Genomic DNA, 27,554 nt, shown 5'->3' with positions numbered 1-27,554 from the left:
CCGTGCTCCTCTCTCCCCTCCCAAAACCAAAGAGTATAGCCATAATGGCGTTTAAGAGTAACAAAAGAGAAGTAAAAAATTAAACTGTTCTATCCCTATTATACATTTTGTATTTCGTGCAGCAAATCCTGTGCTTCCTCAATATCGGATAGTAGATAGAATTTACCCTTAATCAGAACTCTAAGTTTAGATTGCTGTGCTATCATCGCCTGAGCCCCTTGAGCCTTAAACAGTTGGAGCATCTTTACAAATTCTTTCCTACGTCTGGCCGCAATAGCTGACATATCTGAGAATATTCGGCATTTCACCGTAGCATTCACAGGAAATTGTCTTTGTTTGATAGCCTTAGACAATATTTGTTCCTTTACCCTAACGTCTGCAAAATTTAGTACAATAGTACGCGGAAGGGTAGAGTTCGGAAATGGTCGAGCAGGAACTCTGTGGGCTCTTGTTATAGTGAGGTCTCCTTTATATTCCGGTATCACCCCTTGTTGAAGAAAAGAGGTTACCCATGCCAATGTATCTGACCCCTCAATTCCTTCCGGAACTCCTACGATACGTAGGTTGGACCTCCTATTCTAGTTTTCCAACTCATCAAGTTTTAGTTCAAGAGCCCTTGTGGTTTTTATAGTCCCTTTAGTGTCTTTTTTAACTTCGACCATTTGATCCTCCAGTGTTGAAATCCGTTCTTCTACTTCCACTAAGCGGGCTGGGAAAGTAGATACTAATTCCTCGATTTTGTCCATTTTATCCAGTCTCTGGTGGATTGCCGAAAGTTCTGCATTTTGCGACCTTTTTATTTCTCTAACTTCATCGAGAATCAGGTTGAGCATATCCTTCACAGACATTCGCATCTCTCCCTCTGTTTCCGTATTCATCTCAAGCAAGGGCCCAAGGTGGTCCGCCGCTCCCCCTTTTGTCCCCCCTCCTGCTTCCATATCGAAATCTTGAAGTGGCACTGTTGCTGCACTTAATGTATCTATCGTTTTGTCTTCAGAGGTATCGAATGCTTGCTTTGAGTCATGAGCAGAATTAGTGAGAGATACCAAGTTTGAAGGGGTCGCTGCTATACACGGATCCTTTGCAGAGATTATGCCAATTGAATGATTTTGTATTGCATCTATGTTTGTTAAATTCTTTGGGGGGACCAAATTAGGTGAGAGAGGCGAGATTTTTTTTGCGAAAAGGGGGAACTGCTTAGCCGCCGAAGGAATAGGTGGAGGCGGCAGAGGTGGAAGTGGATGAGATGAGTCATGGGTATGAGATACATCACCAAGGGGAGTTTCAGTCAAATTATCTCCCATTTGCGACTGACTGTCTGTTAACAAATCCTCGACCTCAGAGTTATCAGATGAATGTACTGAGTCATCATCCTTCAGAGAGTTTCCTTCTGTTAATTTAGCAACTGCCTCCTTTGCCTCCTTTGCCTGCTGTCGCCGTTGTTTGGCTTTGAGACGAGCGTTAAGCAGTTTCCTCATTGTGCTCACACTAGGCTGGATTAGGGTCGCAAAAAAGGCTCTGAATAGTATTTGAGTCTTTAATTAGTCTTTAAGTAGTCTTTAAGTAGTCTTGGAATTATTATAAACAGCTAGGAGTTAGATATCAGACAAACCCTTTTTTTGCTTCCTTCTTTTCTTCCTTACTTGTTTGCTTGGTTCAGCCCCACACTACAGGCAACAATCAATAGGCAGCAAAAAAACAAAAAACAGAAGAAAAAAAAAGAAAAAAAACGGAAGGGAAGCTTACAGTTTTATACGTCCAAGCCAGTTAGTACCATCCAGAAATGCCGTATGTATCTTGGTAAAGCTCCCAATTCGATATTCACCAAACAAAAACTGCACTGGCCATTTCTTTACTGCTTCCTTGCTGCTTCTCCTTCTCAATACCTTTTCCGGGGCTTTTACTGGCACTTTAACTATTAACTGTTAAAGCACTCCCTTAAACAATCTCTGCAGCCTTGTTAAATGTACGAGATTTTGGATGAAAGTGAAAGTGCTTAATCCGCTTTAACAGACAGAAATAAAGTGCTCTGCCTTTCCTACCGTCGGTATTGCATTCATATCGACGGCCCAGATGCTGCAGATGCCGGAAAAAATATGCCCACCGCTCCCGGTGTCTGTCCGGAGAATTTCAATTAAATTGAAACAGCAGAAAGTCCGGGCGCCTGAATGATATTAAAGGAGCAGCGCTCTGTCATTCCGTTCCGCCGTTTTCAGGATAACTGTCTGCCTGCTAGCTGAAGAAGGGAATTCCAAACGCCGGAGAAGGTAGCTGCACACACTTCGCGCCCGCCGCCATCAGATTCAGCCTCGTGGAGGGGAGGAGTCGCAGCACGGCTCACAGGTGCTACGTGGAGGCGTGGAACTCCACCGTAGCGAGCCCGCCCTATACGTGCTAACGTGTCCATGCTGATAGGGCGTTAAAATTATCGCCACTGTAGCGGCAAAAAGTGCTGGCAAAGCGGCGATACTGCCCTTGATAATATGCCCCTCAGACTTTTAAGTGGATGTTTACTTTACATTGGAAGACAGTGTTGTTGCTATCAAAGCAGACATGGGGCCTCAGGACAAACATGTTGAGGTCCTAGCTGTCACATCTAGAAGTTTGCTAGATACCGATAATTGAGAGCTGTCACTTCAGCCACTCGAAGCAAGTGGTATTCCTCTTCCTCTGCATATCTGCTGATACACTTTCCTAGATAGGTCTCCATTTTTGCTAAGTGTTCACCCCAAAGCTATTTCTCAAACTGCTGTTGGGAGACAGGTTCACAAAATATTCTTAGGCCCTCTCCAGTATGAGGTTTGTTGCTGTAACATCCTGACAGTCATTGATTGGTGGGATCTCTGTTCCATGGCTAGCTGTGGTGATGATTTAGATCCTCATTTCATGTTTGGCAGGTGGCCTGCCAGGTCAGCAGAAGGCCAGTCTTCCACTTCCCTGGAGGTGGGCACTCACCTTATTTCAAGGTTCCCTACTGCCTGGCGGAGAGCTCTGTGCCTGAAGGCACAGATGAGTTCTAAGCAAGCAGCATCTTTGTTTTGCCCGGTCAACACCAATAACAAACTCCCAAAGAGGGAAGAAAGCAATGGGCACCGACCTGCAGGGAGCTTTTCCCAGTGCATGGGGGTCATTGTTTGTTTCTCCTGTCAGAGTGGCATGGCGGACCCAGGCAGGGAGAATCAGTGGCAGAATGATTGTACACAGCCCCCGCCCCCCCCCCCATCATCTTCATTGGGTTTACATATAATTTAAAAACTGTAAAGGAATTGAGCCTGAATGTATCCCATCTGTTGGATGGTTGAGCCCAGGGATCGGCTTGTGTTGGGCTTGGGGATCGAACACGTAAGGACTGTCAAGGCTGCCCCTTCTAACATTGAATCCCCTGACAACCCAAGAAAGAGCAATGTAACTAACAAGGCATATCAGTTTCAGCTTGATGTGTAGATGGTCATTGCATACCTAGGCCTTATCTTCTGCACTGCAGGACTGCTATGATTACATGGAGAGACGATGCAGAGGAGAGATGCTTCATGCCCATAAGCTGATCTGTGATGCTTGGTTTTTTGGAAGCATTCTGTTTGGGAATCCACTCCCCTGTATATTGGTTTGCACCCTTAAAATCACTTCAGCTGAAATAATTGGTGGTAATTATTTGCCTATCCCTCTTTAGTGGTGGGGCCTGGATTTGATACAGGAACCCACAGTAACTGAATTTTTGAATATCATTTTCTGTTTTCTCATCGCTGTCTGTCCCACCTCCTGACCTGATTGGAGGGTGGTGATTGGCCGAATCCCCTTTGACTAATCTCCACAATTACTAAATCTGTCCTCCCAGGGCGTCCAGTCTGGGTGTCCAGGTTTGTCCCTAGGACCATAAAGTCTGCTCCAAGCCCATCCTCCCATCTTCCTTAAGCTAATACTCTTGATTGGTGATCCTACCATGTTCACAGAGGATCATGTAAACTTTGATTGTTGGGGCTATTACAAGTTATCGCCCTTAACCTGCCATTTTACCTGCACGCTTTTGACTTTATACACTCAAACCAGTTGCCTACACGAACAAAGGTTTTACCACATATACTCATTGCTGTGGTGTCTATTTATTTCCTAAAGGTTCCAATTATTTCTCAGAGTTCCTACTTAGCCTTTTTGGGGTTATCCCCCGATAGCATGCTATTGTGTTGACTATTTATGTCTTTGAGTTCTAACTTAGTTGCTTCTGGATTAACCCCTTTAACCCACTATTTAAAGCCAGGGTTGTGGGTTAAAGGCTTGAAGGCTCCCCATGGATCACAATGGGGGAGTCTACCTACTTTTCTAAGGCCTAGGTAAGCTGCTCCTGATTGAACTCAGGCCTGCCCTTCCGCTGCTCTTAGATTTATCCAATAAATTCACTGCATTGGTGCCTACTTCATTTTCTAGGACATCGTCCTTAATTGCACCTGGATTAACCCATATGCCCAATACTGTTGTATCCACTTACTCGCACAGGACTCCGCTCTTATATGCTCTGAGGTTGTCACTAAAGACCAACCTTTGCATTGTCATCTTAATATACCTGTGAATTTTCTACAGCTGCCCCAGGGTTAACCTGATAATACCCACTAATGTGGTGCCTGTTTTTACTCTACGACTGTGATAACTATTCACAGGCCAACTCATAGGCCATCTTGTGTGGTGCATATTTATATCCAAGGGCTGTGTAGTCTGCAAACTTCTTGCTCGTCGCAGTGAACAAGAAAGATATCCTGATGCTAAGGGCCGCTCATAGGAACTAGAGCCTATAAACTGTAAGTGCATCAGAAAGCCAGGTATTGAGGAATTCCAGGAAACATTATGACAAAGCTTAGCAGATGGTGTGTTTGTCCACAAGTATTGAGAAGGCCGGCCCCTGACCAATTAAGAAGATGACACAGGTTCATCAGAAGCTGAGCATCTGAGGCAGGAGAGTAGGTTGATCATTTTACTTGAAGATGTGTGGGACCCTACTTGTGAGGTGCCTGATGGACCAGACACAGCCATGTAAACATAATCTGTCTGGAAATAAAAGTCCAATGCAACGAGAACCTAAAGATGGTGACCAGAGCCTAGCAATGCAAACCCAAAATAAGTCTTGCAACGGCATTTTGTATTCTTTGAAGACTGACAAGAAGAGAATCAGGAAGTTCCAAATACAAAGAATTGCAGCACTGCAGGGTAAATAGAATAGTTGTCTAAACTACAGACTGCAACAGGACTGTGAAAGGAAAGGCACAATTTTGAGCAGCAACTGGAGCTGAAAAAATGCAGGACGCTGAAAGGTTGTTGATTTATCTGGGCAAAAATACTGAGAAAAGTAAAATGCAAGTTTCCTGCCCTGAATGGTAATAACTTTTGGTTATTACCATTTTATGTTTCTTTCTGCATTGCAGTCGCTGAGCGTAGCTGTCCGTACAGGGCAAAAGCGGTTTGCCCACACCTGAATGCACATGACTGGTTAGGTCGGTCCTCTCAGGCCGCTCAAATCAGTCATGTGCTCTCAGCACTTCTCCATGCAGGCTGCATTGCAGCCTACACAGAGCTTTCAAATCCATACCAAAATCAGCTTTCGAATCCATACCAAAAAAGTTGCTGGTACGTGCTTCGGCCCCTTGCGAGGTCTTAAACCTCTTTTGAAGTTTTTTGAACCCTCAACACATCAGCTGATTGTCCAGTCGACTGTTCTATCTCGACTGGACTATGCTAGTTCCCTGTTATTGGGGGCTAATCAAGCTGAGATTATCCGGTTGCAACATATCTAAAACGCAGCGGCCAGAGCCTTGTTGGGGCTCCCTCGATTCTGTCCCATTGCTGACACCATCCGGAAACTTCATTGGCTTCCCATGGCGGAGCGAATCCAATTGTAGACTTTATGTCTTTTTTTTTAAGATACTGAAGCTCGTTACGCCTAATCTGCTTTGTAATTTGCTGACCCCGTATGTTCCACCTCGCGCGTCGCGTTCTTTAGGGCAGCATTTGGTCATTGTTCCCCGTGTGAAGCGCTGTCGAGCGGGAGGACGTTCCTTCCGTTGCTTGGCGGCCAAACTATGGAACTCCTTGCTGGTTCAGATACGTGGTTTGGAGGGTCTGTCGGATTTTAGGAAAGCTATCTCTTTCCAGTATAATAGTTTTTTGGCCTCTGTTTTATATTGGAGCTTTCACGCTGTAGTAACCAGGTTCATTCTCTGTTGTTGGAAGCGCCGGGACGCCCCTTTGCTGGGGCAGCCGTGCACTATATAAGCTCGGATAACATAACAACATAACAGAACATGCCATCCACCACAGCCCCTGGCTGGGCGGCGTCCTGACCAATCACAGCACTCCACTGGAGTGATTTGATTAGCTTCGGGGAGGGGAGGGAGGCTGCTTGCTTCCTGTTCCTGTCGGAGGCAGGAAAGCAGGAGCAGTGAAGACTCGGGACCCGGGCTGGCAGAAAGGTAGGTTTTATTGTTTTATTTTTTATTATTGAACCCCGCGTGACCCCCACTCCCTACGCGATCCCACGCCCACACCCCACCTGCTAGCCATGCCGGCCGCTACTGGTATGCAAGCCTGCTACGTGCTGTATTTGTCACAATTACAGACTGTGCTGGGGTATGCAAAAAGTCGAAGAACTGGCGCCAAGACACAGGTGCGCACCTAATTGGCTTTGATGTCATGATTTCCAGAGGTGGAGTCGCAGATGCAGCCACATAGCGCGACATGGAAAGTCATTGCAGGCAAAACTTTTTCAGGACGAGTGTATAACTGAAGACCTAATTCATAATGTGAAGACTCCGCAGAAAGATTATGTATCTACCAACAATTTCCACCACAAATATTGGAAATTATAAAAAATATTTTTTTGTTCCTCCCATAGAATAGTTTTCATGATTTACATGTTTCATTTTGTGACAGTGCATCATTTTTTTTTTGGAGGGGGGAGGTAGCTACTGTGACCAGTTGGCTACCATTGTGTTGCTCTGTGCATCCCTTTTGGGCTGTTCAGATAACTGCAGTTTTTTGGTGAAAACAGTAATCCTTTCTGAGTAAGTACACACTTAGCATGGGGTGCATTCAGAAGCTTGTTGCCAGTTTGTCTATTATTGAGTCATTCTTCATAAGTAGGATTTAGTCTCAAATTTTCAACAAAATGTTTTAGACTACAATGAGTTGGTAGTGGAGGAGGCAATGGCAATGTTACTTTCTGTGAAGTCATCAGGGAAAATCGATGGGCGTGAAAAAAGGTGGGCAGTATTGCTGTTGCTATGACGTCGGTGCTATAACAACATTTTGTCTGTCTACATCGCTATTTCCCATTATTCATAACTGCTGCAAATCCTACTGTCTATTTCCATTTCTTCTACTTCCTTTTCCCCTTGCATTTCCTTTTTTCTTTTTGATTTTACTTTCTTTCCTTTTTCTGTCTCTTGCTTCTTTCTTTTCCTTAAATCGTTGGTCCATCATTCCCGTTTCTCTTACTCTCGCTCACTAATTATATCTTTCTGTTCCTTCTTGCTTGTTTCTCCGTTTCGATTTCTTCACTCAATCACACTAATTCTTTGATGTGTTACTGTGCTTCCTTTTTAGTGTATTTCTCATTGTTAGTTCCAGGTACATTTTTGAATGCCTGTCTCTTTTCCAGTTTCCTTCGCATCTCTTTTTAAATTCCTCTCTTTGCTTTACAGTCAGTCAAGAAAATTAAGCGCTGTGAGAGGAAGGGCTCTGAATCGGTGACAGAAGAGAAGTGCGCAATCCTCTTCACAGTGAAATTTAACCACAGCCCCTTCAACATGACATTCCACTTAGAGGTAAAAGGGCCTCGCTTAATGGGAAGATATAAAGAACATTATGTGGAACCAGTCGAGGAGTTCCGATCTCTGGGTTGAACAAGGGACGAGGGTGGACGAAGGGCGGGAGGACAATAAGAACATTTTGATAAAACCAGAGGATGTGTTTGGGGGTGGGACTGGCTTTTGGTAAGAACATCAGAATTAACTAGGAGATGAAGCTGGGTATGGAAGGACAAAACCGAAGGCACAAGAAGATCGAACTCAACAAAGGGACAACGTCTGGGTGGTTTACACTAAATGTAGAAGTGAATGCTGATGTCTGCCTGCAGGTCGTTAAGGTTACTGAGATCAACCAGATATCAACTTTAGGGGCTCGATGGCAGGGTGTTAAGCACCCCAGGCTTCTAAGTGGAAAGATCATTGGGTGTGATAAGATGGCTTTTATCTAGGCAGAATTTTGTGGTGTGCCATGAGGTTCTGTGTTGCCCGATCAGGTGAAAGTCTGGTTTACCTATTCGAGGTGCATCGTCGTTTGTGGGTCCGGCTAAAATAAGTGACATAAGGGCTAGAGGGTGAGAACTGAGACTTTTCAACAGCTGGGCTTAGTCCTCTCTTGATGCTTAGGGGCTGTCTTGGACAGATTTCCTACACACTGTAGGACAAAGCAGGGTCTCTACCTGTGACCTCGCTATAATTTACTAGCAATCAAATTAGATGATGCCCGGTTACTTACTGGTAAACGTCATTACTCCAAGTACAGGTCTCCCTCATCTCAGTCCTTACTGAATTAGCAGTCCTGTGCTCCCACAGATACTGATTTCCTTAACCAGACAGAAAACAACACCCAATATGGCCACCCCTACCCCAGCATGCCATATAACCCGATGCCCCATATTACCAAATCTTGATTATGTACAAGCCCATTAGAACAAAAATACAGGAAGGGACGGGAGTGGAATGCCCAAGGGCAGCACAAGAAATATCGCAGAGCAAAGCTCCCTTAAATGCTGCCCAAGAGCTGGACATCCCCCTGGGTGATCTGCCCAGGACAGAAGAAGGCAGCTGGTGACCCATAGAATCTTAAGCTCCTGTAATTGCCATCTTAAATCACCTGGACAAGGTAACCGAGAGGCCAAAAGTAACAAGCAATTAATCCACCTTATGGAACAACTCTGTTCGAGGCAAATAAATGGACAAAACCCTATGAACATCTAGGGTATCCACCTTGACCTGGTCCTCTGAGGAAGGATCCCAAAAATTCACATGCAGGATTATGTCTTCAGAGCAATGAAAGGACGTAGACACCTTAGGCAGAAAAGAAGGATTGGGTCTCAAAAACACCTGATCCAAGAAAAACAGAAGAAAATAAGAAGACAACAATGCACCAATCTCTCCAATCCATCTACCGGAACAGATGGGCAGCAAAAACACCACCTTGGCCGATTAAAAACTTTAAATCTGAAGACTAAAGACCTTGCGGACAATGGGACGCCAGGGGAAGATCCCGAGAGGGAACCAGAGAATGCAACGAAAGCCGTTTAAGAAAAAAGACTGCTGAAAAGATGGGAAACAAGACCTGAAATGGCCAAAATATCAGGACCCCTGATAGCCTAGATTGCAGCCCACTGACTGTGAATAACGGAAACTGCCAGACCCATTAAAAAAAACATCTCTCATGACCTCCAAAACATTACTGGGATCACACAAATAGTGTTAGAAATTGCATTTTTGGCAGGCTGGGGCATGTGTCAAAGCCAGGCAAAAACCACCACTCTAGTCAGGATAAGGGAGTTACACTCCTAAAATAACCCCTGCTCACCCCCTTGGTAGCTTGGCACGAGCACTCAAGCTTATCTTAGAGGCAGTGTGTAAAGCATTTGCACATAACCAACAGTAATACAGCGTAAGCACTACAAAAGGACACCACACCGGTTTAGAAAAATATCCAATATTTTTATATACTTAAGACAAGACCAAAAAAGATAAAAATCCACAATGCAGTTCTTCAAAATCTTCACTTATCAAAATATGCTTTAAAAGTAGTTCCTTAGGGAGGAGCTTTGCGCGCGTTCAAGATGTCTGCGTGGGCTTAGGGCTCTCGAGACCCTCGTTGCCCCCCAGTTACATCCTGTCACTTATCCTGATGCCTGAAGGTGGATTATTGTAGAGGAACCGAAGTAGAAGAGGGCACTGAAAGTCGCATCCCGATCGACCACCGGAAACTTCAGCTAGAGAGCCGAGAAGTTTGCGGCCTGTTTGGGTTGGATGCCTGGGGACTTGAGTTGGCACTGGACCCGGGCCGTAGTGAATCAACAACGGAGCCAGGGACCGGAAGTCGCCTGTCCGGCCTCACAATTGGGCTTTGTTTCGTTTTCGAGTTGACAAGCGAGCCCCTAGTGGCTCCACTATGGATCATATCAGATGGAGATAAACCCTGATCAAATGGTAAACAATTGGTGAACCAAAGAAGAACTGGTGATTACTTGAGGGCCCGGATCGCGGAGTTATATCCCTTTGTTTTGGGATCGCGCCTGAAAGTGTGCTGAAACTCGCGCGGTGTAGACTTGTGTTTTGCTGCATTTTTGGCACACTGAGTCTAGCGACAGTGGGCAGAGCATCCTTGAAGGACAAGAGTGAAGAACCTTGCATTCACACAGCTGTGGTGCCTAGGGACGGGGATTGCGTATCTAGCTCTTCGGACGATCCTAAAATGGCGACCAAGCCGGAGGTGGAAAAACCGCAATTGAAGGCTACTAGAGGAGCAAGATACACCCAAACTAATAAACTGGACCGGTATACGCAACCTAAAGGTTCGCCTGCTGGATTGGGAAAATCGCAAGATGGAGCAGTAGAGGCCTGGGTCATGACAACGGAGCCTACACTACAGGACGTGATGGCCGCCATTGAGGGGGTGAAGGTCTCTCTATGCCAGAAGATGGAGTCCTTGGATCACAAACTGGACACGGTCTCTATTGAAGTCAACTTGATTTGAGTGGACCTCACGAAAACAAGTGAAAAAGTGAAGTCCTTGGATGTTAAAACGGCTAGCCTTAAAGATGATGTGGCGCAGTTACAATTGGAAGTCTGGACTCTTAGGACCTCTGGTAAACTTGTAAGCCGCAAACTAGACGAATTCGAAGGGAGGGCCCGAAGAAATAATGTACGCATTATTGGAGTGCCGGAGAAATCAAAAGGACAAACCGCTGATCTTTTTGTGGAGCACATTATAACCAACCATCTTAAGCCCAAAGGCCTGGGAAATTTCTTTACTATGGAAAGGGCACACAGGGTTCCCGGAGGAAAGCCGCGAATCGGGGCTCCACCTCGGCCATTGTTAGCGGGGATATTTAATTTTAGGGACAGAGACGCCATCCTGTAGGCTTCCAGATCTGGAGGCCCCCTAAAATATGAAAACTCTTCCATCAGCTTTTTTCCGGATTTTACGCAAGCGGTCCAGAAGCAAAGACAAAGCATTATGGGTTTCAAACGGAAACTCCGTGACAAGGGACTCAAGTACGCCATGATATACCCTGCCAAACTGAGGATTGAACATGACAAAAGGGTCTACTTTTTTGATAATCCAGAAATTGCCTCGGACTGGTTGGACAGTCTCTCCCCTCGAGATGAATCACGGAGACAAAGTAGGGGGGAAGAAGAGGGTTCGCAAGAACAAGAATGAGGAAGACTATGGTTGCTGGAGGGACCGGGGTTGGTCGGGGAACGAACTATTGATGTAACATTACCGCTAACATGTTTATCATAGATGTTAGTTCTGTAGGCACAAGAATGTTGAGGGGTCATACGGGGATCTGGTGGGTCTTTCTCCTCATCAGATTTACTTTTGGTAGTTTTTAGTTAGATTATGGGCGACAGGCACACTGCAAGTTGGGGATGCGCAATAGTCGTGAGCAGGGGTGCAGGGTGGGGGGCGGGGTGAAGGAACGGTTGGATGGTTGTTGTTTTGTTGTTTTGATGTTTCTGTTTTTTCAAGGCATTATATTTCAAGGCTTTGAGTTGAATAGTAGCATGTTCGTGGTGCAGGGGTCGGAGGGTCGGAGGGAGGGTCGGGCACTTTTCATGTTTTATGTTGGGGGTAGGGGGTTGAGGGGGTTGTCTTGGAATGTTAATGGGTTGGGGGACAAAATCAAACATAGTGTGGTTCTGCAGTTTCTCAAACGTCACGCCCCTGATGTGGTCCTATTGCAAGAGCCGCATTTGGTAGGGAAGTTTTGTAAAGCGATGCATAGAATGGGATATCGGCTGATTGCGCATGCGGGGTTCACTTCGGGGTCCAGGGGAGTTGGGATCCTTCTCAAGAAGTCTCTCCCGATGGTAATAGATGCTGTTGTAGAGGATGATAGGGGAAGATACATAGTGATGTCTGGGCGATGGGAGGGTCACACTCTTTCTTTAGTGTCGATTTATGTCCCCCCAGGTATGCAGGCAACTACTTGGTGATTTAGGGAAGGTTATTTGGAAAATCCCAGCGTCATGGACAGGCATCTGCCTAGAGATACGGGGCAGGCGCTAAGATGGCTTCCTGATTTTTGGATGTGTTGGGTTTGGTTGACGGCTGGAGATTGTTTCAACCGGAACAACGTCAATACACCTTCCATTCTGGTGCCCATGGCAGTCTCTCTCGTATTGATTATTTTTTTGTGCCGGCGGCCCAGGCGTCGTATGTTATGGAGGTGACGCACCTTGCTAGGGGCATTTCGGATCATTCGCCTCTCTGGCTCAGATTCGAGATGGCCTCTGGATCACGAGGCAGAGTGGCCCCAGTTAACCCCTGGTATTTGCGTAGTCCTAAGATTCGTAAGGACCTGTTGAAGACATTAGAGCATTATTTCCAGGAAAATGAGGGTTCGGTATCATCGTCGATCTCGCTTTGGGAGGCTTTTAAGGCAGTCGTTAGGGGCCAGACTTTGTCACTGATCGCGGCAGCTAAAAAAGATAAGAATGAAGAAGTTGTACGGGTGGAGTCGGAGATAGCAAGTGTCGAGGCTGATTTGGAACTGGAAGTGACCGGTGCTAGGCTGCATGTCCTAAATCTTAAGCAGTTTGAATATAGAGCCCTGGTCACTGATAGTGCCAGAGCTTCGAGCAGGAAGCAGCAGGGTAGGTTATACGATGTAGGAAATAAGGCCCGGAAACTGATTGCTTGGTTGGATAAGAAGGATAGAGCAGACCGAGTGGTCCCCGAAATTGAGACAGCGGAGGGAGTGCGAATAACAGACCCTCAGGGGATTGTTGATGGTGTTGCGGATTACTTTCAAACGGTGTACACCTCGGTGTCGGAGTGGCCTGAGGAGGATTCTTGTTTGCTGTTGAGGGATATTCAACTCCCGTGCCTTACTAAGGAAGACCGCGATTTTAGGGACAGTGCGCTCACTACAGATGAAGTAGCCCTGGCAGTGCGTTCTCTGAATTCTGGTAAGGCATTGGAACCCGAATGGACTCCCGATTGAGTTGTATAAGCTTAGGCCATATAAGGTTGCCCCCTATCTTAAAGATATGTTTGTGGAGGCTCGAGAATGCGTAGTATTGCCATATGATCAAAGAGTGGCCTCGGTTGTGGTTATACACATGGAAGGAAAGCCTAAATCCAACTGCGCTTCCTATAGGCCTATTTCGTTATTGAATGCGGAGCCTAAGATCCTGGCCAAATTGTTGTCCAATAGGCTTATCAAGGTGATCAGTGAGTTGATACACCCTGATCAATCGGGCTTTACCCCACATAGAAATACGGCTTTAAATCTACTCCGGTTACACGGAGTTTTGGCCAGAGCACATACCCTGAAAGAATCGACCATAATAGTGTCGTTAGACGCAACAATGGACTTTGACACAGTTGAATGGCCGTACTTGTGGGCAGTTTTTTGCAAAGTTCGGATTTGGTCCTGAATTCATTAGTTGGGTGCGTTTGTTGTACATGGAACCTCTTGCCCAGTTTGTAGTGAACAATCGTGTCTCTGCTCCATTTTGTCTTGGGCGGGGCACTAGGCAGGGATGTCCGCTTTCTCCCCTCCTCTTCACGCTGGCTCTCGAGCCACTGGCGGCATGGATCCGTTGGGAACCCTCGATACGGGGTATTCGCTGGTCCCCGCAATTGGAAGACCGGATCTCTTTATATGCAGATGACATTCTGCTTTATTTGACCTCACCTAGGAAATCCCTTATAGTCGTTAGTGATGTTTTGGCTTCCTATGGTAGGAATTCAGGGCTTAATATTAAATTGGCAGAAATCCCACCTATTTCTTTTGAGTGGAGACACCCCTGTTCCCCCGCGATATTGTCAGATTCAGATCTCCAAGGACGGATTTAAATATTATGAGGTCTTTATTTCTTTGGACCCCAATATCAGATATGAGAGAAACCTCCTTCCCCCCTTGATTAGGTTAAGGAGTGACGCAGCCGGTTGGAAAAAACTTCCGCTCTCCCTGTTGGGACGGGCAGCTCTTTTCAAGATGATGTCCTTGCCCCGTTTTCTTTACGCCCCTCAGCATACGATGGATTTACTGCCGGCTAGTTATTTTCGAGAGGTGGAGGGGGTGCAGCGTGAATTATTATGGGACGGTAGGCCCCGTATTGCGTTGACCAAATTAACGTTTCCATGGTACGATGGAGGTATAGCCCTCCCTGACATTAAGAGGTATTATTGGGCCTCACAGTTGGGTGCCATAAATGTGGGTACATACGGGCCCGCAACGGATCCGGGATATGCAATGGATAAATGGCTACTCCCAGGTGGCAATTATAATCGAGCTTTGTATGCCAGGGCTGCAGGAAAGAGTTTGACAGGGCCGACTAGGGTGGCGGTATGGATATGGCACGACCCGACCAGTTCGTTAGGATGGAGAGACCGACTTACTCTAGCTACCCCACAGTTTTGGATCGGATAAGCCGGGCAAGCTTTGGAATACGAAGGGGTTTGATAAGAGAGACCTGATAGGGATTGCTGCTATTGGTGATATCTGGGTAAAAGGGAGGATTAAGACTTTTGCTGAATTGCAGACTGAATTTGAGTTAAGTAAGAGGGAATATTTCCGTTATGCGCAGGTTAGTCACGCACTACAGTCAGCACTGAGTTTGACAGGGCCGACTAGGGTGGCGGTACGGATATGGCACGACGCGACCAGTTTGTTAGGATGGAGAGACCGACTTACTCTAGCTACCCCACTGTTTGGATCGGATAAGCTGGGCAAGCTTTGGAATACGCAGGGGTTTGATAAGAGGGACCTGATAGGGATTGCTGCTATTGGTGATATCTGGGTAAAAGGGAGGATTAAGACTTTTGCTGAATTGCAGACTGAATTTGAGTTAAGTAAGAGGGAATATTTCCGTTATGCGCAGGTTAGTCACGCACTACAGTCGGCACTGCCGGTGGAGGAGGAGATACCTGAGGCTCGCCGCTAGAGGACAGAATTTTAGACGGGCACTTGCCGGAGAGTACTATTTCCCTGATTTATAAAAAAACTGATTAATAATAGAGCAGACCTCCTTGTGGATTTAAGGGATAAATGGACGCGTGATGGTATTGAGTTGGATGATGAGGATTGGCAGTCGGCCGTATCCTCCCCGAAGGAGGTTGCGATTCCAGCTAGATTGAGACTTGTCCAGTTGAAAATTTACACAGAGTGTATGTCACAGGCCCACATTTGATTCGGATGGGACTATCTGAGGAAGGTTTGTGTAGGTGAGGGTGTGGTCAGCTGGGCACGTTTCTTCATATCCTTTGGGAATGTCGGTTTATGGTGGACTACTGGGGTAGGGTACATGAGGTCATGCAGGAATTACTGGGGATAGCAGTGTTACCAGAGGCTAGGAGGTGTCTCCTTAATATCTGGGAGCTCATGGATCTCAATATGGCACAAACCAGGTGGGCTACTTTGGGAGCAATGATTGCTAAGCGGGATATCGCTCAGCATTGGGGATCTGAGAGGCCGCCTACGCTGGATGGGTGGAAAGAAAGTATGGATTGGTGCATGTTCCGAGAAAAGACTGTATACCTGGCGAGGGGTCGACCCCGTAAATGGGCTGCTGTTTGGGGATCATGGAATCGATATAGAGGGAACATATGTGTACCACCTGTGGATATTGTTTTTGATACTCCTGTATCCCTGTAACCCTCATAAGTACAAATATTTTACTTCTTCGAATTCCCCCCTCCCCCAATATTCTTGATGTGATGTACTGTTTTGTGGGGTTGCTCTGCCTCTGTACTATGCACTGATATTGATGCCTTGTTTTCAATAAAAAGAAATATAAAAAAAGAAAAGTAGTTCCTTGATGCCGATAGCTCCGTCCGGGGCTATCACGGCGTCGTGAGCAAACAAATCCAAACTGTTCTGGCTGACTGCGGTGTCACCATCCAGCTACGGGGTCGGGAAGACCTGCAAACAGTACCTTCTAGAAATCCTGGGCTCTGGAGACCTCTCGATGAGCTTCCGAAAACACGGCGTCCGCAGGCGTCTGTTCCGGAGGTCGGTGCAGGAGTCGTCGGGTCCCCTCGAAGTCACACGCGTTGCAGGTTGATCTCCTCTCTGATGGAGTCAGGAGTGCTGGCGTCGTGTGCTGCGGTGCAGCGTGTGGTGCCCTCAGGTTGCGATGCTATCAGCGGCTGGGTGGCGGCATCAGATGGCGGTGTCGGTGAGACCAGGGTGGCAGTGCGAGATGAAGGTGGTGCTCGTCACGGTGCTGGCAGGTCACGGTGCAAGCAACGGTGTCGTCGTTGCTGAAGTGTTGTCATCGGCTGACGAACTGGAGTCGATTTTGCCGGCGACGGTAGGCCAAGGCTGCGGTGCAGGAAGAGGGGGGTGCGTCATATAACTTTACGAGCGGTGCCCTCGAACCATTTTGCAAATAGCGGCGTCGATTTCGGCTTGGAGAGGCGACCTCAGAGAGGCCCAGGCGTCATCGTGAAGTGGGACGGTGCAGAGTGTGGTGCCCACAGGTTGTGTTGCGTGCAAAGGTCAGCAGTCATCATCGGTGAGACCAGGGTCGCATTGCAGCGGTGCTCTCTGCGGTTTCCAGGCTTCACCGTGAAGTGAGGCGGTGCGGAGTGCGGTGCCCACAGGTCTCGGAGCGAGCAGCGGCTCGTTGGCTGCATCAGTAGGCATCATCAGTGAGACCAGGGTCGCAGTGCAGCGTTGTGTCAGTGCCCTTTGCAGTGCCGTCAGGACATGGAGTCGACAGCTGTGTCATAGACATCGTCGAGTTACTTTTCCTCTGTTGCAGCACAAAACACAGTCCCCCGTGCTGCGGGCAGAAGAGCTTGAAGTCTTTGTTGTTCCTGAGACTTTTTGAACAGGGGGCAAGCTCTACCTCAAGCCTTTGGAGAAACTCACAAAGTAGATTGCAGAAAGTTCAATCCAGTCCTTTTACTGCCCAATACAGAAGCAGCCACTGCAGGCCAACACAGCAAAGCACACATCAAAGTGGTAGTTTCTCCTCACCGCTTCTCCAGCTCCTCTTCTTGGCAGCCTTCTTGGCAGCCTTCTTGATCCAAAGGAGTTCTAAAGTTCAGGGGTCTAGACCCCAGTATTTGTATCCAAAAATCCTTTGATCCTCTAGGCAGAGGGTGTCTGTACCCAGCCAGAACCAGTTCTGCCACTGGCCAAGTCGACATGGCAGTTGCAAACTACGCAGACTATGCAGTGGCAGGTATGAGTTACCTTTTTGGGCTACTCACGTGGGTGGCACAATCAGTGCTGCAGGCCCAATAGTAGAATTTGATTTACAGATCCTGGCACACTTAGTGCACTTTACTAGGGACTAACAAGTAAATCAAATGCCCAGTCATGGAAACACTAATCCATAACACAATTTACACAGAGAGCATAGGCACTTTAGCACTGACTAGCAGTGGTAAAGTGCCCAGAGTCCTAAATACAACCCAAACAAGTCAGGAAAAAATAGGAGAAGAAGCAAAAAGTTTGGGGATAACCCTGCAAAAAGGGCTATTTCCAAAACATAGGAAGACACAGCATGATCCCCAGACCATTTCTCAAACTTTCTCAAATGACGCCTTTATGTCTTCAATGTAGAGGGACATCTAGATTGCTAAGTAGATTATGCCACCACCACAGAACAACCTTGCAAAATCACTCTTATCCTTTCAAATGCCAGACCCCCGATCTCAGTCTCTTCGCTGAGGCAAGTGACATTCGGGAGGACCTCAGTGGGGATGATAGCAAGGGGAAATGCTACTGGGGAGAGAATGACAACTGAATGAGTAGGGAAAACCAAGACTTCCTGGTCCCACCCTGGAGTCACCAGATGAACTTCTGCATTATCTGGCTTAATCTTCCTCACTATCCTGGAAATCAACTGGAAAAGAGGAAGACAATATGGGAGATCCACCGGCCACAGAGCATCCACTGTCCACGTCCACGCCCTGTGAGAAAGAATCAGGGAACAGAAGGAGGGGAGAAGAGTGTTGACCTCTATCATGAACAGATCCAACCACTGTGTTCCGGTCCTCCCTGTGATCTGATGAAAAAGGTGAGATCAAAGACAGAGGGCTACTGATGATGGGAAATGACAGATCAAGATATCCACAGGGCCATTATCCCTCCCGAAAGATAAACTGCAGACAGAGCTTACAAATTCCACTCCACCCAACTACAAATCCTCCCTGCAAGGAGATTCAGATCCTGGTACCCGAGTCTCCCCTGACTGTTCACCAAACCACCTGGTTGTCGGTCAGGACATAAACTGTCTAATGCCTGATCCCTAAGGCAAAACTGAGAAGAGCCATCCAGACAACTGCCAATTCCCTCCAGTCAGATGGCCTGGAGACCTGAGCTGGCAACCATTTCCACCGAGCCGAATGAAGCTGATAAATGTCACCCAAGCCCGCCCTGCTTGCATCCATGATCACTTTACACAATGGAGAGGGAGTCAGAAGAAACCCCCAGGACAGGTGGGCCTCCACTAACCACCATTGGAGATTGTTCATGATCTCCAATATCACTGTAACCAGGAACTCGTATTCCTGTGACATTGGATCCCAATGCTGCAGCTGGTGGTGAACCAGAGGAAACAAATGCAAATGCATTGGCCAATAGAGATTCCAAAGGAGACATCAACCTGACTCTGCTTGTCTGACAGAAGCACTTGTCCACAAATCTGTTTGAAAAACAGTCCCAATGAACTGGAGCTAATGCAAAGAGTCAATTGATACTTTTGCAGGTTGAGAAGAAACAAGTGCTTCTCCAGACCACTGGAGTACTGCACAAACATGCCGAATATCTTCTTGTGCCTTAAAGGGAGAATGAGAAGCAATGAGCAAATCCTCCAATTACGGAAATGTCTGAATATTTGTTGATAGAATTATACCCACCAGAGGAGCAACCACCTTGGTGAAGACCGGGGGGCAGAGGAAACACCAAAGGGCAGGACCTTGAATTGGTAGTGAATGCCATTGACTGCAAATCGGAGCAACTGACGGGCATTTGAATGGATTGGGATTTATTTGTTTAATTTATTTAATGCATTTCTAAAGCGCACTGTCACCTAACAGGCATCCTAGCGCTAACAATTACAGAGTCACCCCAATATTGAGCCACACTGCCGACGGCCACCTAAAGCTTCGGAAACAGCCAAGTTTTTAGTCTTCTCCTAAAAGGGAGGAGATCACTAACTTTTCTCAGATCCAGGGGCAAAGCATTCCGAAGCTTCGCAGCTGAAACCCCAAAGGATCTACCACCTGCTCTCACCTTCCTAAATCTAGGAATCTTTATTAGCTTCGCCCCTAAGGAGCGCAAAGTTCTAGTAGGAACATTCCATTAAAATTTTCTTTGGAAGGAGACAGGCCCTGTCCATGCAAGGCTTTAAACACTAGACAGAGAGACTTGAACTGGACTCTCTGTCTCAGTGGGAGCCAATGTAGCTCGGCCAGGGCCAAGGAGGAAAAGGACCTTCCAGACCAGCCAAGCACAAATTTGGCTGCTATAGACTGACTCTTCTGCAACCTGTCAAAGAGAAAGTTCGGAGACTCCAATAACAGGGCGTTGCGGTAATCTAGTCTGCTAAGAATCGTACTGCGTGTGATTAGCACGCGCGCTTAAAGAGGCAGCATAGGGAAAATCTTCCGCAAAGATGTCACAATGGCTGAACAGCAACCCGCTGTTTTCGTCACCTGCACTTCCATAGACAGTTTGCTATCAAATGTTATGCCCAAATTGCGAACAGAATTCACCGGCTGAATGACCGTCGAGGTGTCCGGGGACCAAAGGTTACAAGGCAACACGGAGGGAACCCTTCCTGTAGCACAGTAAAGCACCTCAGTCTTGTCGGCATTGAATTGCAGCGAGTTCTTCCTCAACCAGCCCGCCGTGTCCCTCAGACAACTGTGAAACACCTCTAATGAAGTAAACTGATCTCCCTCAAGAGAGAGAATCAGCTGCGTGTCATCAGCATAATTTACGATATTATTATTATGTTGTCTGATTACCGCAATTAGAGGCTTCATATACATATTGAATAAAATGAGGCTGATAGCCGAGCCCTGCGGAACATCATAGGCGATTTTAGAAAAAGCAGATTTTAAGGGAGAGAGGAACACTGCCTGCTGTCTGCAGTGGGGGCTGGTGATTTTTGAAAGTGGTAGGGCGTAAACGTTGTGTGATTTCGCACAGGCCACCTACTCTGAGTATCCCATTATTAACATTATGACTGAGAGCACCCCTTTCACACAATGAATAGTCAGAAGACAAGGGCTCGAATGGCCCCACCCCCCACATCCGAATTGGACAGCCACGCATGTCACTTTATTTCCTTAAAATATTTTGGCGCGCTGCAGTTCAACATTGTGTTTAAATTTGTGCCATAATGTCGTCAAAGACAAACCCCAAAGCAATGATCCATCTTTGGAAATAACGCAACTCATGTCTGCGATGTGCTGGTAGTTTTAATTTTCTCCCAGCACATCGGACATTTCTTGCCTTTTTTACTGTCTGGTAAGTGCCTGGTGTCCATGTTGGAAATTAAACAGAAAAAACACTGTAAAATGAGCGTCTCCTTTGATCTCATTTCCACTGATAATGAGTCCCTCAAACAGTCGCAGCAGGCATTATGGGTGGGTGGGGGGGGGGGGAATGGGGTCGTCGCGCCCCGGAGGGGATGAGGGGGGAGGCGTGAGGGGTTTAAGGGGAGAAAAAAGATATAAAATAAAGTAAACTTACCGTCCTGGAGACTCCCCACTCCCGCCGTCCTGGTTTTGAATTCCTGCAGTGCACGTCATCAGGAAGGCTGCAGGCAGCCTCCCTCCCCTCCACCGCAGGGCTGTGATTAGTGAGGCCGCTGCCCCACTCAGGTCATTTTCTCTCTGTGTGCTGCAGCATATAGAGAGAACAGGGAGAGTGGGCGGTGTTGCTCGAGGGCAGGGGGAGTGGCTTGTCCACTGTTGTTCATACTGAATGTTTGGGCGGCCTCAGGCCAACAGTGGACAAGCCACTCCCTCCTGCCCTCGAGCAGGACCGCCCACCCCCAACCAGGAACTTCTGCTTTCTCGCCATGCGAGAAGGCAGAAACAAATGGTAGTTATTACGGTAATAACTACCATTTGTTTCTGCCTTCTTGCACGTCGAGAAAGCAGGGGGGCGGTGCCCAAAGGTCCCTATAGAGGAGCCGCCACTGGCTGTCTGTCCAAAAGGAAAGAATTAAACCACCTTAGAGCACAGCCCATCACCCCCACTTCTCTCAACCTTCGCAGCAGGATTCCGTGGTTGACCATGTCGAAGGCGGCAGACAGATCGTGCATAATAAGTACTGCTGCTTGAATCCCTGTATGCCCGCCTCCAATGTTCAAAATCCAAACTGGGCCTCGTCCAATAGGTTTTGCTGTTCCAGATGTTTGGAAACAGTGCTACTCACCACTCGTTCCACAATTTTCGCAGGAAAAGGCAGGAGGGAGATGGGCCTATAATTTTTAGGATACTCCGGGTCCAGGGAAGGCTTCTTTAGCAGGGGTGTCACACCCGCTTTTTTCCACTGAGATTGCACCACTCCGTCAGTAAGCGACTGATTACAAATCTGACGGAGCGTAGGGAACAACTCTGACTTGAATTCTTTCCAGATTTTATAAGGCATTGGATCTAAGGGGAACCCAGAGGGAATACAGCACGCCAATCCACAAAAGTCCTCCTCCGCGAGGGACAGAAACTCAGATAGGGGATTGACAAGTCCACCCTCTACATTAGCACCCCCGCCTCCCCACCTATTGCCATCATATCCTCGGTGCACGATGACGTGACCTCCACTTGGGGATAAACCCCACCCAGATCATCCATGATGTTTTTGACTTTGCCATGAAAGAACCTAGCCAGGTTCTCGCACAATTCTTGGGAGGGGGGAATTACGTTCTTAGAACACTCAGGATTGGTCAGACTATTCAAGATATTAAAAATGCTTCTAGAGCGATTAGGAGCATTGACGATCAAGGTAGAAAAACATTCTGCCTTGACCTTGTCAATAGCCTTCTTATAGTCCACTATCAGGCTTTTCAAGGTGAGCTTCTTCTCATCCTGATAGCCATGTCTCTATCTCCTCTCGGCATGTTTGCATTCAGATTTCAAATCTTTTAGACTTTCATTAAACCATGGTGCCGATGGTCTCCCCTTCTTACAATGTTTTTTTAGAGGGGCTACTGTGTCCAATGATGATTCTAGCGCAAAAAGCAGAGTAGGGGCCATATGTATCAAGGCTTTTGCGAGTCGCAAAGATTTCGGCCTTTGCGACTCGCAAACGGCCGTTGTGCGATTTTTGATATGTATGAAAAAAATCGCAATTATTTGCGATTCCTTATTTTGCCACAGCATTTAAGGAATCGCAACTTTTGCGATTCCTTAAATGATATGTATGACACATTTTTGGTTTGCGAATTTGTGTTAAGAAATCGCAATTTACCACCAACTTGTAGTTGGTGGTAAATTGCGATTTCTTTTAAAAATGCCCTAATTGGCATTTGTAAGGTTGGCATGTGACACTCATACATGCCCAAAGGCCATGTATGTGTGCCACATGCACACACATGCAGATTTGAAGTGTGCAGCAGGGTGTCTTTGAGACACCCCTTCACCCTTGAAATAATTCTCAAATTGCGATTAGCAATTTGCGAATCGCAATTTGAGAATTATTGCACTATCATTCCTATGGGCCTCCTGGCCCATAGGAATGCATTGAAAATTATTCTTTATTTGCGAATTCGCAAAATGCGAATTCGCAAATAAAGAATAATAAGGAATTGCAAAAAAATTGCGATTTTGTACATACATACCGTTTTGCGAATTCTAAATAGCGATTCGCAAAAAATCGCTATTTAGGATTCGCAAAACGGTATCTTGATACATCTGGCCCTAGTTCTCTTCCACTTGCACATCTGGGGAAAAACAGTCTTCTACCAAAAACATCGGGTCCTGCCCTCTCTTACGCAAGAGAGCCTTCCAGTCTCTGCTCATGTAGTCACACGAGGGGTAGACTGCCCTAGAGGTTTGCATAGTAGAGTTCACATAAAACTTATTCAGAAAATGGGCAGGCCAAACCACAAGCAGAATTTCCCCAATGAGCACATGATCAATCTCCGAAAAAATTAAGTCCAAAAGATGCCCCCCAATGTGAGTGGCTTTGGACACCTTCTGGAAAAAAAACCAGGTCTTGCAAAGATTGAAGGATGTTAGCATAGCCCACATCAAGAGGGCCATTTGGCCAGAGGTTAAAATCCTCCAAAATCACCAACATGCGGTGAGTAGCGGCCATATTAGTAAAGGTCTCCAGCAGTGATTGCTGCTGCTGCACACTAAGGGCCCCTGGGGGTCTATAGCAGATAATCCCCATTAAAGCCTGGTCCGAAACATGCTTAATAGCAAAGTCTAGCAGTTTAAAGCCTGGAACCACATCAAGGTCTATAACGGCCAGATTCAGAGTATCTCTGTATATCACCCCAACCCTCCCACCCCTCCCCCCACGTCTCGGCTTGTGGTGGATCTTATAACCAGACAGGCATGCCAGTCCAGGGTCAACCTCACAGTCTGGCTGAGTCCACGTCTCTGTCATGAGCAACACATCAAGTTCATGAGCTTCCAGCAACAGCTGTATTTCCAGCTTATGCTTAGGCAACGTCCTAACATTTAGAAGCCCACGCACTAAGAAGCCCGGAGCAAAAAAATCTGACAGAGGAAAGGCAGACTCAGCAAAACAAAGGGCCCCTTTACCATTACCCACCATTTCAATAAACCGAAGTTCTGCGCTGGAGTAGCTGAGCACACTATCAGGGCCCAAGTCGGCAGAAAAATGGGCAGCATGGCTGGTGCTGAGCACGTCCTTAGCGCGGACGGGCCTGCCTTTGGCGCTCCTTTGGGGCGCCGCTGGCGCGCCCACTGCGCAAACGCTTCAGCATCAATTTATGGCAGAGCAGGTCCCCGTAGTCTAACTTCCAAGATGGCGGGTCCGCTCGCACGGACGGACCCTGCCAATCGAGGAGAGCAGGACTTGAATTGTACCGTAAGTGCCCAAGCTTACCCTCCCACTACCCAAGTAATAAAGATCCCGACTAAAAGCTTTAAAAAACAAGGAAAAGGCACCGCCGAGCAACCCTCAGCAGCACGTCAATACTGGCCTCTGAGGGGACTCAGAAGTTGGTCAAACGCTGCGCGCTCGCGTTAGCATCAATTTATGGCAGAGTAGGTCCCCGTAGACTAGACCACTAACTTCCAAGATGGAGGGTCCGCTCGCACTTATGGACCCTGCCAATCGAGGAGAGCAGGACTTGACTTGTACCGTAAGTGCCCAAGCTCACCCTCCCACAACCCAAGTAATAGAGATCCCGACTATAAACTTTAAAAAGCAAGGAAAAGGCACCACAAGCAACCCTCAGCAGCACGTCAATACTGGGCTCTGAGGGGACTCAGAAGTTGGTCAAACGCTGCGCGCTCGCGTCAGCATCAATTTATGGCAGAGCAGGTCCCCGTAGACTAGACCACTAACTTCCAAGATGGCGGGTCCGCTCGCACGGACGGGCCCTGCCAATCGAGGAGAGCAGGACTTGACTTGTACCGTAAGTGCCCAAGCTCACCCTCCCACAACCCAAGCAATAGAGATCCCGACTAAAAAGTTTAAAAAGCAAGGAAAAAGGCACCGCCGAGCAACCCTCAGCAGCACGTCAATACCGGCCTCTGAGGGGAATCAGAAGTTGGTATACACCCTGCATGTCTATTGAACATAAAAAGTGGTTGAAAAAGTCGTATTTGCCCTAAAGGGGAGAAGGTCTCAACCTCATAGTGCAACTCCATCTGAGTAGCGGCTAGAGCAGTCGACCTTGAAGCTGGGAAACCAGGTTCTAGTCTCAGCAGGAACGCTCAACATACTTTGATTCCGGGCAAATCACTTATTTTCCCTGTTCCTAACAAATTGAATGTGTCCGTCTGTAACGTAACTAGTTCTCATGTAAAGCACTCTGATACCTTCGGGTCAAGTTCACGCTATATAAAACTCCCCAAAAACTAAAAAAATGTGTAATCTCTGAAGGGTCATTCTGCTCCTTCATAAGATGCGTCACATCCCTGCACCTTGGCAGCTGCATGTGACTGGAAAAAACGTCTCGACCAGTCCTTTCTGCTTTTCAATGCACAATGGCACATATTACCGTGGGTCAGTTAGTGACTGCTGCACGCTAGGGAGCCAGTCCTTGGGTTGGATGTCTCACTTCCTCACTAAAAGGAAAGCTGATGAACATCACACCCTGTTTCTGAACACAAGTACTTAATGCCCCTGTCCTACATAAACGCCAGTCTGTTTTTGAGCACACCAGTTCCAGATGTGGCACAGAGGACAGTACATTAGATGCCATACAGCAGGCATGCAGACAAGTTGCAGCAAACTGTGGGGCATATTATCAAGGCAGGCGAAATGAAATTAACGGCCGCAAAGCAGCGATAATTTCATCGTCCTATTAGCAAGCTGTCGCTAACATCAGTTAGTGACAGCTTTTAGGCGATAGCAACCGGTTTGGGGCCCGCTTCGCATGTCAGCGATATTTATCGCTAATGACATACAAAGTGGGCGTACCCAACCAGTAAGCGACTGTAAGCAGTCGCTAACGTCGCTATCGCCGATTAGCAAGGCAGGCGTAGTGATAAAAAAATGTGCGGTAAGCGCGAATATCGCTAAAAACTAACGCCTGCTCAGACCAGTTCTTAGCCATTATATCCAATGGGAGGTGGATATTCTGCTAAAACCCTATTAGCGATGAAGCGTGAATATCGCTGGTTTTCCAGCGATATTCACGCATTTCGCTGCTATCGCCGGTTATTTTATCGCATTGGAGATAAATATTTCTAATACCACGTTATCTCTGCGATAAAATCCAGCGATGCTTGGCGATAAAAAAAATGTCGCTAAGCTTCTTTAGCGATAAATATCGCTAGTTGTTGATAATATGCCCCTGTGTTTTTCTGGCACAAGCTGCTTGAGTTGAAAAAAAAAGAAGGAACTGAAGAATCCGAGCTGTTGCTCCAATGCCATAGAGTGAAAGAGAAGCAGTTCCGAGTCCACACGATCCAGCTGGAAAATTGGGAATTGATAAGGATTTGCTGCTACCACAGCAGGGGAATGGAGTATGACCACGTATACTATATACCCCGTTGGTCACGGTCATCCCAGACATCAGCCTCGCAAGGCTTTGGATTGATCTGCTTTCGTAAGTTGTTCATTGTCCCGCCACTAGGTGTCATACTATCCGCACGCTGGAAGATACATGGTCGCCAGTTCATTGAGCTATGAAAATGCAACTGTATCCCTGGGAGTGCTCTGGGTTTGAAAAAAAGCGGGTTTCACCAAACTAAAAAGAACTGGGGATAACTGCAGCGTGCAGTAGTAATCCTTTTTGTGAGAAAATCAGGTTCTGTTTTCAGAAAGCGATGCTCTAAATAAATTCTACAATTTTTTGACTTGGCATGCGACGGCTGTAACCTCTTTTTTAGGAAAGAACCGATAACATGAGTAAACCCCATAATTAACTCATTCCTTCTCACGAACTCATAAGCACCAATCACGAAACCTGCAAATCTACATGTCAGGCCAAACTCCATTTTATTTTGCTGTATACTTAATTAATTTAAACAAACTAATTGGCTTTCTTGGGCCCTGTTTGGGGGTCCTAAGGTGGGTGGATAGGTGTTCCTGGACTTTTTATGTTGAAATATGCCAAAATCATCAAAGGGGAGTGGGATCATGTGATCAGGGAGGACCCCTGAAATGAAATCCGTGGGAGCCTCAACAACTACTTGCTGTTAGTGGTATGTTTTCGCCACTCACGTACTGGTAGTTAATAGTGTCATCATTAGGTCTTTTCCTCAACCATGAGGTAATCTCTCTGACTGAAGAGATTCAGTGGCATCCACAACAAGGGTGAAAAAAATCTAAAATGACCTCCTATCTAGGGTTGGTTGATTTATTAAAACCTAGAAGGGGTTAAAATTAAAAACAGCAATAGATGTGTATGGTAATGTATAAGGTATCCCTCACATCTTTCAATTAAAATATGTTTACATGTTTCAGCTTACTTGCGCCCCCAGTACACAGTCCCCTGGTATGTTCTTTCTGTGAATAAAATCATTCTCCTAGAGTGATGGAGAAAGAATGGTTCTCCTCTTCTTTTTTTGGTATATAGGCCCCATAGGATGCGGCCTATATAGGAGGTAATTTTAGATTTAGAAGTAGTTGTTGAGGGTCCCACAGATTTCCTTTCGGGGTCCTCCCAGATCA

At 46.8% G+C, this 27,554-nt stretch overlaps 1 protein-coding gene across 8 annotated transcripts in view; it reads left to right on the top strand.

Annotated features, from left to right (window-relative positions):
- Positions 1-27,554, top strand: part of STAT6 (signal transducer and activator of transcription 6) — a 725,020-nt gene that overhangs the window by 503,116 nt on the left and 194,350 nt on the right. For all 8 annotated transcript variants that reach the window (XM_086959999.1, XM_086960023.1, XM_086960016.1 and 5 more), the window contains one exon: positions 7,686-7,808. In XM_086959999.1, coding sequence (XP_086816125.1) covers positions 7,686-7,808 — 123 coding nt within the window. The remainder of the gene's footprint in view (positions 1-7,685; positions 7,809-27,554) is intronic.

Source organism: Lissotriton vulgaris, chromosome 1_1, assembly GCF_964263255.1.
Source record: "Lissotriton vulgaris chromosome 1_1, aLisVul1.2, whole genome shotgun sequence".
Classification (NCBI taxonomy): Eukaryota; Metazoa; Chordata; class Amphibia; order Caudata; family Salamandridae; genus Lissotriton; species Lissotriton vulgaris.
Note: the sequence above shows the minus strand (reverse complement) of the source record. Positions and strands in the feature narration are given on the sequence as shown.